At 41.3% G+C, this 12,341-nt stretch overlaps 1 protein-coding gene across 9 annotated transcripts in view; it reads right to left on the bottom strand.

Annotated features, from left to right (window-relative positions):
* ODF2L (outer dense fiber of sperm tails 2 like) overlaps positions 1-12,341 on the bottom strand; it is a 52,719-nt gene that overhangs the window by 19,891 nt on the left and 20,487 nt on the right. For all 9 annotated transcript variants that reach the window (XM_060773867.2, XM_060773872.2, XM_060773868.2 and 6 more), the window contains 2 exons: positions 6,805-6,990; positions 487-596 (listed from right to left, as the gene is read on the bottom strand). In XM_060773867.2, the coding sequence (XP_060629850.2) occupies positions 487-596; positions 6,805-6,990 (296 nt within the window). The remainder of the gene's footprint in view (positions 1-486; positions 597-6,804; positions 6,991-12,341) is intronic.

The following is a 12,341-nucleotide window of genomic DNA, read 5'->3' as shown; positions in this document are numbered from 1 at the left end:
TTTCCAGTTTTTTCTATGGATTTCATTGGGTGAAGCCCACTTTCAGCTTTCATCATAAAGACTGAGGCTAAAGTACCAGATGTATGGACACAACGGGGAAAGGCACTGTCAGCAATGGCTTATTCTCCAGTCCCCATTCAGTAGTCATGGACCCCTGGAAAAGGCCTCACCAGAAGAACTGAAAACAGGGGGAAATGCAAATAGAAGCAAGTTTTTTGAGGTACCAAAGTGCTAAGCTTTATAGGGTTTTTAGAAAGTGCGCGCCGGCACCTTGACCTGAAGCCAAAAGAAACATTTCAACTGTCCAAATACATCATCTGTATTATGTAGAACTTGTGCATACAAAATTATGCATGAAATTTGCAGAATAAAGTAACAAACATAATAGAGAAGAGCAAACCTGTTCGCCAAGCTGCATTTTAAAATAAATACACATATACATAAATAGACTGATGCTTTCCAAAGGGCTACAATATAGGCACTTACTTTTCCAGACTTTCAACTTGAACTTCTAACCTGTTTTTTTCATCGACTACTGTCTCGTGATGACTTTTCCAGACATTTGAAGCCGAAAGCACCTCAGACAATTGGATTTCCTGGAGAGTGTGCAAAAACATAGACCATGTATTATAAAAAAAACTTGCTTTCGAATTCTGCCCAATTCCCTAAACACAGGAGGTATTTTCATTCAAGGCGGTTTCCAAGTCTCCTGCAGGAGGACAGAATAATATAAACTCAAATCTTAACATAAACATACCACTGCCAAACTTGGAAAAACTCTAATGTACTGGAATCATCAGGGATTTAGGTTTTCCTAACCTCATGGAAAAGCAAAAAAATTTAAAGCCACTGACTAGAAGCATATTCCCAAATAAGAATATTTTCAAGTCTAGAAACTCTGTCAACACAAAGTGAGGACATGCCTGCAAACTTTTAATTACAGAGGATTGTGTAAATTACATTTCCGTCACTGTTTTCCTGGTGCCTAAAGACAAGAATTAGTGGCGCTTGCACTTCAACTGCCTCAGATTCCTGATTGGATGGTACTCATGACATCACCGACAAGCAAGAACATAATACAATCACAATGGGAATTCTAAAACCACTCTTCCAAACCCAGCTTTGTATTCAGGCAACAAATAAGACAACAAATAATTCAATTTAGGCAACTGAACAGACTGATAGAAATAGGATATGCACTCCTTATAGGTTATTCGATGTACTTGCACTGCATTATGAAAAAAAACCAACATTTCGCTTTCTACTCAGCAATAGAATGTAGCACATTTCGCTTTCGGCATCCATACCTTGCACTTGGCAAAGAAAAATCTGTAGCAAACCACATGTACATTTAAAAAATGGGCATGTATTTGGAAAATGTGAGCAAAAGCACTTGGGGCAAGAGAAATTATGCATGGCCTAAATCCAATTGCTACTTCCAACTACAACAGCCCTGATGAATCGATTGCTAAATGGCAACCAACACCTAAATAATTCACCCTAATTCAATGGGTCTATTCTAGGTGGGATGAGCAAGTGATTTTAGGCCTAATAAACATGTTACATTAAGGAAAATGTGTATGAAAATGTCTAGGAGTTCCCATGCAAAAAGAAAAGGACCTGAGTTTCATTACCAAATACAGTATTTCCTCCCCATTTGTAGTTCTGACTTTTGCGGGCTTAATTATTCACAGATCTGAGTGGACACCTCTTTTAGTTTTTTAAAAAATAATTATTTAATTGAAACAACTTTTAAAAATTCCTGGAAATCAGTAAATGAACACATCTTTCTGAAACTTTGCAGGATTGATGCCTTGCTTATGTTGTCCTTTGTGCAAAAATTCTAGGAGACGCCTTTGTAGTTTTTAAATTTTTTTGTAAAACCTTTTTAAAATGCCTAAAAATCAGTAAATATTCTAAAACTTGGAAGGCTTAAAGTCGTAAATGTTGCTTGTATGTGTGCCAAGTTTCATCCTGTTAGCAATATAAATGACAGAGAAACGAGTCTCACAATTTCCCACACTGCTGCTAATGGAAGGAATCTTAATGAAGCAATCACGAAAATTTGAAGATCTGGATTACGAATCGAAAGGGGACCCTTCTGAATCTTTATGAATTGAAGCGGAGGCCATCTGAATCTCCGAGATGAGTTATTAATCAGATTCCAGCCATTTTGCACACCTCTAGTGTCTCTCTGGTAAAAAAAAAAATAACAATTTCTTTGCGATTTTTCACTTTGATGGGGGTCTTTTGTCCCTAACACCAGTGAATGTCGAGGATTGACAGCCATGGTGAGAAATTTCTAAAACACACAAATGAGACTGACAAAGTATTGTCGAAGGCTTTCATGGCTGGAATCGCTAGGTTCTTGTGGGTTTTTTTGGGCTATAGAGCCATGTTCTAGAGGCATTTCTCCTGACGTTTCGCCTGCATCTATGGCAAGCATCCTCAGAGGTAGTGAGGTCTGTTGGAATTAGGACAAAGGGTTTATATATCTCTGGAATGGCTGGGGTGGGGCAAGGAGCTCTTCCCTGCTGCAGTTAGGTGTGAATGTTTCAGCTGATCACCTTCATTAGCATTTGAAGGCTTGCCTGAGCCTGGGAAAATCTCTTGCTGGGAGGTGTTAATCTGTGCCTGGTTGTTTCCTCTCTGTTGTTTTGCAGTTGTAATTTTAGAGTTTTTTAATACTGGTAGCCAGATTTTGTTCATTTTCATGGTCTCTTCCTTTCTGTTGAAATTGTCCACATGCTTGTGGATTTCAATGGCTTCTCTGTGTAGTCTGACATGGTGGTTGTTTGTGTGGTCCAGCATTTCTGTGTTCTCAAATAATATGCTGTGTCCAGGCTGGTTCAACAGGTGCTCTGCTATGGCTGACTTCTCTGGTTGAAGTAGTCTGCAGTGCCTTTCATGTTCCTTGATGCGTGTCTGGGCGCTGCGTTTGGTGGTCCCTATGTAGACTTGTCCACAGCTGCATGGTATACGGTAGACTCCTGCAGAGGTGAGAGGATCCCTCTTGTCCTTTGCTGAACGTAGCATTTGTTGGATTTTCTTGGTGGGTTTGTAGATTGTTTGTATGTTGTGTTTCCTCATCAGCTTCCCTATGCGGTCAGTGGTTCCCTTGATATATGGCAGGAACACTTTTCCTCTGGGTGGATCTTCATCTTTACTCTCGTGGCTTGTTCTTGGTCTTGCAGCTCTTCTGATGTCTGAGGTGGAGTATCCATTGGCCTGGAGAGCCCAGTTGAGGTGGACAAGCATGTGGACAATTTCAACAGAAAGGAAGAGACCATGAAAATGAACAAAATCTGGCTACCAGTATTAAAAAACTCTAAAATTACAACTGCAAAACAACAGAGAGGAAACAACCAGGCACAGATTAACACCTCCCAGCAAGAGATTTTCCCAGGCTCAGGCAAGCCTTCAAATGCTAATGAAGGTGATCAGCTGAAACATTCACACCTAACTGCAGCAGGGAAGAGCTCCTTGCCCCACCCCAGCCATTCCAGAGATATATAAACCCTTTGTCCTAATTCCAACAGACCTCACTACCTCTGAGGATGCTTGCCATAGATGCAGGCGAAACGTCAGGAGAAATGCCTCTAGAACATGGCTCTATAGCCCAAAAAAACCCACAAGAACCTAGAGACTGACAAATTTCCACATCTCTTGATCCATTCCTCTAATGCATCCAGGATATAAATCAAACAACCATCTACTAGAATAAGGAAGCCCTCTCTTCAATCCCCACTTTAGAAACACTCCTTTGCTAGGCCACAAGTCATGCTAATTTTTTTTTCTTTGCTTGAGAGTAAATGTTGCGGACTTATTTATAAGGCTGCAATAGAGCCTCATTTTAGCTAACCAGAATAAACTGAGTAGAATAACAGACCAACACAATGAAAAACAAGTCAAGAAGATTTCAGTTGTTAAAACTGCACAGCATCACCACCAAGACCACAGTCAGAGTTGTTCTAAGAAATCTGGGATGTTTCACTCAACATCATTCCAAACAAATGCCCCCAAACTATTTTAAACTAGAGAGGCGAAAATACAATCAACACATCAACCAATGTTTTCATTTTTCTTTAAATGACTGCACATTTGCAACAAATCAACTATATATCACTATGAAGAAAGAAAGCAATTCATGAAAACTGGAAGTAATTTGCATGCAGAGTAGGGAAACCAACTACATGACCAAAGTGTGCAATACAGCATCTACAACGTGTATACTAATTTCATCACATGAAAGTTTGCCCTCAGTTATTCAAAAACAGAAAGTAGACTGCAGATGTGTTTCTAACTGGCCACTTCCATTTCTTTTGAAGGACTCACAAGCAGATCTTCGTTTTTCCAAAAACCATCAGAAGTCTGGAGATAAGAGGCTTTCAAGGTGTCCCAAAACATACAGATTTACAACCAATTACTAAGTGTACCTCCACAGTTCGGAGTGCTTTAAAGACAATCTGGTTTCTAATTTAGGCAATCTAATGATACATTTCTATTAATTTTATAGAGATAGTAGGAAAAATGACATGGGTGTGCATCATGAAACTAAGCTTTACAGCAGGTATAGGCAAACTTTTTTGCCCTGAGTCCTAACTGCAGGCCAGGCCAGTAGGGAGCGTGAGGTGGGCCCAGGAGGGTCGTGGCTAGGGTGGGGCTAGTCCAGGAGGAGGTGGGGTGGGGCATGGCCAGGGGTGGGGGGAAGTGGCCAGGGGAAGATCACCCTCTGGCTTTCCTCCCAGCATAAGGATGAAGCTGCTCACCCCATCCTTATGCTGGGAGGAGGGTGAGGCCTTGGAGCTCCCTCGTCCCTCGCTTGCCTCTCCCTTCTGCCAGCATCAGGATGGGACTGCTCCTCATTCTGATGCTGGAAAAAGGGAAGGATGAGGGTTAGAGTTAGGTTTGGAGCTCCTTCGGTCCCCGCCTGCCTTCTCTGCCAGATCAGGCTTCTCCTGGCATCAAGATGGGGCTGTGCCTCATCCTGACACTGGGACAAGGGAGAGGCAGGTGAGAGCCGAGGGGACTTTGCAGCCACCTCGCCCACTGCCTGCTTCTTTCCCTGGACTAGGCTTCTCCCAGCATCAGGACAGGGTTGCTCAACCCATCCTTATGCCATGAGAAGGGCTCGAAGAAGTGTTCCCAGCCACTGCATCCATTCATCCATCATTTTGACATAAGGATGCAGCGACTCGCCACTTCCTTCGGCCCAGAAGACAGGGAAAAATTGGAGGGCTGGGCATAAGCGCCCAGAGGTCTATGTCCAGCCTGCAGGCCTTAGTTTGCCCATGCCTGCTTTAGAGGCTGATCTTCAAGGGCTGGTTCCTGTAGTTTTTGACTTCATTAGGTCTCCACATCTGTATGGTCTAATCTGAAGATTAGCACTTGAACGAGCAAAGGAAAAAATAATTAAAAATACAGATAAAAAGTTACATAAAACAAATGGTCCATTACATCATTTTTTATAGAAATGGTCTAGAGAGTCTATACACTGAGATATTATAAATAAATATTAAGACAGGCTAGAATGTATTTATGTTTTTAGAAGGGGACTGTGGAGGAGGAGAGACACCTGCCAAACACACACACACACACACACACACACAGGAAGACTTTCTGCTCATTTAAGGCAGGGATTCCTTTGGTTTTTCAACACTTAAAGGTCCTGTACTATGTTGGCTGGTGTTTCTGGGAGCTGAAATCCAATGCAATGAAAGGACCAAGGTGGAGAATCAAGGCTCTACAGCAGTGGTTCTCAACCTGTGGGTCCCCAGGTGTTTTGGCCTACAACTCCCAGAAATCCCAGCCCGTTAGGACTTCTGGGAGTTGAAGGCCAAAACATCTGGGAACCCACAGGTTGAGAACCACTGCTCTACAGCATTGCTGGGGGTTGAGTGAAGGTTATCTAGAGTTTCCCATCCATAAACATTAATTGTGATAAGATTAAATGTTTCCAATTCCCTAGTTGAACTTGAGATAAATGACTTCTTGGGGCACTGTCTGACATTGGGGCCTAAGCAAAGGCGCCACTATTGTAGACTATGGTTTGGTGAAATAATCCTTGAAGAGTCTAAAGTTCTCAGGCTAATCACAATCTGAATGCATTTGTGGTGCCTGGAATAACAACCTTCATCTTGACATCACCAATGAGGCCATAGCAGCACGTCACTTTACAAGCCTGTGCAGTCAGCCTTCTGTACTCATAGATCCTGAATCCATGATTCCACCATTCATGTCTTGAAAATATTTTTCTAAAAACAATCTCAAAAACAAATCTTGATTTTGCTGTTTTATATAAGGGACACCATTTGATTATATCATTGTGTATAATCGGATGTGAGCATCCACATATTTTGCTATCCACAGAGGGCCTTAGAAACAAACCCCAGTGGATTTTTTTTCTGTCAGGAGTGACTTGAGAAATTGCAAGTCGCTACTGGTGTGAGAGAATTGACTGTCTGCAAGGACGTTGTGCAGAGGATGTCCAGATGTTTGATGTTTTACCATCCTTGTGGGTGGCTTCTCTCATGTCTCCACATGGGGAACTGGAGCTGACAGAGGAAGCTCCACCCGCTCTCCATGGATTTGAACCACTGACCTGTTGGTCAGCGGTCCTGTCAGCACAAGGGTTTAACCCATTGCACCACATAATAAAGACCCAGTATATTATGAAAATGTGATGTACTTCTTCAAAACACATTCTTGAAAGTAAAGTTCCTGTACTATGTGTCCCAGGCAATAATTCTTTATAGATATTGTCTTCATTCTTTTGAAACAATAGGTTCCTTGCCAACTACTCACCTTGTCCCTAATTTTGGAAATTAAGCCCTCCACAACTGCTTTCAAATGTTCAGCTCTCTGTTTCTGAACACTAGCTGCCCTTCTCAGTGCCTTCTTTCTCTCCTCTCTTCTTTCCTTCTCAGCCAAAATGTGCTGCTTATGTTCTGTGACTTGTAGCTTCCATTCAGCAATCTTCTTTTCAATAGTCTGCAGCAGAAGGAAGGAAACGTCATTGTATATTCCAAATGCAAACGTGCACAGTTGGAGCTGGCTAAGTGAGTGGAAACTGAGTGCATGGGGATGTGTGTGCAAGTGGATGCATTGGTAATTAAAGCAACATTTTTCCTTTTAAAAAGGCAGTTAAAGACATCTCAACTCAGTTCATCAGAGCATCTAAGACAACTGATTTACATTAAACATATGGGTTAGTTCAATTAGTTTGCCAAGACTGCTTAAAATTTACAGCTGAGCACATGCCGAAGTATTTAGAAGAAGGGCCTCTGCAGAATGGTGAAGAACTGAAGTACTTGGTGGCACCATGATCCCATGAAGTGACTTAAGATAATGATGACGATGACAACCACAACAACAACAAAATAAATAATAAATGTATTACCCACTAACCCTTGCTGCTCGAGGCCGTAATAGAAATAGATTGTATATTTGGAGCTCATATTTGCAGGTGGATTTGAGTATTATGACGTCTCTAGGAATCTCTATATCCTCTATGGACAATGTTTGCCAGAACCCTCATCGACACCATAGGAGCCCCTGGTGGCGCAATGGGCTAAACACTTGTGCCAGAAGGACTGCTGACCAAAAGCTTGGCGGTTCAAATCCGGGGAGCAGGGTGAGCTCCCATCTGTCAGCTCCACCTTCCAATGTGGGGACATGAGAGAAGCCTCCCACAGGATGGTAAAACATCTGGGTATTTTATTTATTTATTTATTTATTTACCGTATTTATATATTGCCTTTCTCAGCCCAAAGGTAACTCAAGGTAGTTTACAGTTGGCACAATTCAATGTCCCCAATGACATAAATTAGCATTAAAACAATTGACATATAATATAAAATCATATAAAACCAGTAAAAACATAAGTCCTCAGTGTCTCATTACTAAGAACATTTTCCAATTGCATTGTACAGTCATTCTGTTGTTTGTTGCTTGTGTTTTGGTTTTATTTTACAGTAATTTCTTGCCTGGGCTTGGCCTCATATAAGCCACCCCGAGTCCCCGTTGGGAGTGACAGTGGTGGGGTATAAATAAAGATTATTATTGCTATTATTATTTTTATTATTATTATTATTCTGTGGGTCTAAATTTGCCAGTTACACTTTATTTGCAAACTCTTGCTCGAAAAGCCAGGTTTTGACTTGTTTTCGAAATGTTAGGAGGGAGGGAGCCAATTTAATGTCACTAGAAGGGACGTTCCACAGCCAAGGGGCCACCGCTGTGAAGGCCCTGTCTCTCGTCCCTGCCAACCGCATCTGCAAAGACGGCAGGAGCAAGAGCAGAGCCTCCTCAGAAGATCTTAAGAGTCCTAGAAGGTTCATAAGGAGAGATGCATTCGGACAGGTAAACTGGGCCAGAACGTTTAGGGTTTCCCCTGGACAACATCCTTGCAGACAACCAATTCTCTCACACCAGAAGCGACTTGCTGTTTCTCAAGTCGCTCCTGAACGGAAAAAAAATCAAGACCATATAACACTGAATTTGCAAGATATTTTTCCCCAGCAGCTCACAGAGAGACTCGAAAGCGTGCTGAGGCTGCAGTGCTATTCATATCTCAAAACCAAGGCCAATTAAAATGTGTTGTTTTTTTTCACACAGAGGACAGGGTGGTCTTTGAGGAATCAATCCTGCTGACACCAGTCCTGTGACGAAGCCAAGGTGTGGATCCAATTATCTTTACGATGGAAAATCTGCAAGCAGAGTCATTTAGCATTAATAGCACCACCAACAAACAAAGCAAGCTTAGAGGTGCCGAGGTATTATTTGCATTGGACTGCTCAGTTCGAAGATGTTGCCTGCAGCAACATTTTTAACCTATGGGTCCAACACAAATGTACTGATTCAATATGTCTGCTTCTGTGAGCTCAAACAAGCCACTAACACCTCAGAGAGAACATGCCTGAAGACAGTGAGCCCTGCCAAGCCAAATGCAGACTACCTATAATGTAAGGAAGCCCAGCAAAGCCATGATAAACGTCTCAGTTTTTCCCCCTGCTTGCAATTGCATACTCAGGTAGTATGCTTTACGGCTAGCTCCGACTCTGGAGCCCAGGGTTTGAATCCCTGCTTGGCTATGGAAACCAAATGGGTGACTTTTAGCAAGTCACATCCTCTCAGCCTCAGAGGAAGGAAAAGGCAATCACCTTCTGAACAAATCTTTCCAAGAAACCCTCGTGATAGGTTTTGACCTACAAAGCCCTGAACGGTTTGGGACCCACGCCTACCTGCGGGACTGCATTTCTGTCTACGAACCCACACGACCTCTTTGATCTTCCGGAGAGGCCCTTCTCTCGCTCCTGCCCACATCGCAAGTGCGACTTGTGGGGATGAGAGAGAGGGCCTTCTTTGTAGTGGCCCCCCGGCTCTGGAATTCACTCCCCAGAGATATTAGGCAAGCCCCCACGCTGGCAATCTTCAGGAGGAAACTGAAAACCTGGTTATTCCAATGTGCCTTCAATGATTGAATGTAAGACACTTCCTGACCAAACTTTGCATAAAATGACCTCAGAAGCACTTTATTTTATGGTTCGTGCAATTAAATCCTTCCTCATCCCCGGATCCCCCTCCCCGACAGTTTTCATTGCCCTATCTCCCAGTGTTTTAAAATTTTATCTTTGAATTTGGCCCTGCCCAGTGTAATTCCTTTGTGTTTTAATGTTTGATTTTATATTGCTGTGTTGTCTATTATATTGGTTTTGTATTTTATGTATTTTTATTTTCTGGTTTTGTTATGCTTTTGTGTAATATTGTGTTTATTGTACTGATGGGTGTGGCCTCATGTAAGCCACCCCGGGTCCCCCTGGGGGAGATGGAGCGGGGTATAAATAAAGTATGATGATGATGACTATTATTATTATTATTTATTATAGGTTCACCACAAGGCAGAAATTACTTGAAGGCATATGACAACAAAAGATACACTAAAGGATACAAAGTTGTTTGTCTGGGCTGACCATAGATACTCATTAGCAACAATAGGTGGCCAATGGATTGTGCTGAGGTTGGTAAACTATAAGTTATACAGGCCGTGTTCTAACAACTAATGGAATTACCCATCATAAGAAAATGTAACTGCTATTTCCCTCATCGCCACAAGATGGCAGCAGCACAGTGCTAGAATTCTTGCAGCAAGTTTAACACAAGCTTCAAAGCACCAGCCAGTTTGGTACATGAAGCCATAAAGACTATCAAAATGGTATAAAAATATTTCAAATAAGTGTTGGAAATGTAACCACCAGATTGGCACTTTTTACCATACCTGGTGGACATGTGAAAAGGCAAAAAAAGTATAGTACTACCTATATATATATATATATATATATATATATATATATATATATACCTATCCGAACGTATCTCGGCCTATCAGCCCACCAGGACCCTAAGATCTTCTGGGGAGGCCCTGCTCTCTATCCCGCCTGCTTCACAGGTGCGGCTGGCGGGGACGAGAGACAGGGCCTTTTCTGTGGTGGCCCCTCGGCTTTGGAACGCCCTTCCCATAGAGGTAAGATCAGCCCCCTCGCTGATGGTGTTTCGAAAAAGATTGAAGACCTGGATGTTCGAACAGGCATTCGGTTAACTCGGTGCAATGAATTTGATGATTAAAGGATTGGTAATATGGACGACAAAATTGGATTACGATTTTAGTTAGGAGATGCATTGGATTGTTACTGATGGGCCAATATTGTGTATTGTGTATGATGTTTTTTATGGGTTTAAACTGAATACTGTTGATTGTTGTATTTTGTTGTAAACCGCGTTGAGTCGCCAGTTAGGCTGAGAAATAGCGGTATACAAGTACAGTAATAAATAAATAAATAAATAAATATCTACCAGGAAATTCAAAAAATATTAAAAATTAGAATCAAGCTGGAACCGGAATACTACCTACTAGGGATGTTAAACTTAGACAAAAAAAAAAAGGTATTAAAATTTTACGTACAGCAGCAAGGATAGTGTATGCAAAAATTGGAAATTAAAAGAAATACCATCAATAGCAGATTGGCAACATAAAATATTAGAAATAATGAATATGGACAGGCTTACATATTGGATAACACCAAATCATGTTTACCTAAAAAACAGATGAATTGGGACCCAGTAAAAAATTATCTTAAACATTCAAGATTGGAATTAAGAATATAGAAGAAAAGGAAATAAGAACTAGGGGTGAGAGCCTCTCAGGATATCAAGTGGACAGATGGGGATTTTTGTACTATTAAGAAGATGAAGAAAAAGGAAACGACATAATTACCCGACTACCGAAGAGGAGATGGAAATCACAGTCAACATTATTATTTTTTGCTTTTCTCTCCCTTTTCTTCCTACTGTTCTTTTACTCAATTGTTTCCCCACTTTATATGTATACTGAAAATACCCTTTCCCAGCCCCTTTTATGTTGAAGAATTCATATCAGCTTAACATGAATGTTGTGGGGTAATAACCAGCTGTTTCAATCTTGATGCAGGTAAGTAGAGTGTACTGTGGGTATGCATACACAAAGCTTGCACAAGTATTGAAGATGGGAAAAATAACCAGTAATAATTTTGTAATTTAAAAAAAAAATCCACTTCTACTGTTTTTTAATTCTCTAACCATACAAATAAGCCAATAAAATTTAACATTTAGTAGTTTTTCTAAAAGAAGAAAACCATTTTATATATCATATAAACATCTGACATTATTTCGGTAATGATCAATACATCTACACCCTGTTGTTAGTCTGCAGCACAACAGAACCATTGAATCAAGTGGACTTATCTATGTGTTGAGTCATTATTTAACTAGAGACTTAATGATCTACTCTAGTTGGGAGCTACCAACTGGATTCCAGACAGAGTATGTTTTATATGTTACCAACTTGGGTACCTGGCATTGCCTGGATTATCTGAAAAAGTCATTTTTTTTAATTGTATGAAATGCAGAAGGTTGTGGATTAACTACAACTGACATTATGCCAGGTTATCCCCGAGAAACTTATGTTGGGCAAATTTGCTGTAGATGCCGCATTGGTGGAGTTCAGTATATTCTCTGGTTGTAGGGTAAACTATAACTCCCACTAGGCTGAATCAGTCCCCTCAAACTCCTCCAGTAGGTTGAGTTAGTCATGGGGGTTCTGTCTGCCAAGTTGGATCCAGGTCCATCATTGGTGGCGGTCAATTTCTCTGGTTATGGGTGAACTACAACTCCCAGAAAGGAAGTTCAGTTCCCCCCAAAGCCCTCCAGTAATCAAATTTCAACGTATCAGGCACGTGTGCCAAGTTTGGTCCAAATCCATTGGTGTTTGGGTTCACAGTGCTCCCTGGATGTACGTGAACTACAAC

This window comes from Anolis sagrei, chromosome 4, assembly GCF_037176765.1.
Source record: "Anolis sagrei isolate rAnoSag1 chromosome 4, rAnoSag1.mat, whole genome shotgun sequence".
Lineage (NCBI taxonomy): Eukaryota > Metazoa > Chordata > Lepidosauria > Squamata > Dactyloidae > Anolis > Anolis sagrei.
Note: the sequence above shows the minus strand (reverse complement) of the source record. Positions and strands in the feature narration are given on the sequence as shown.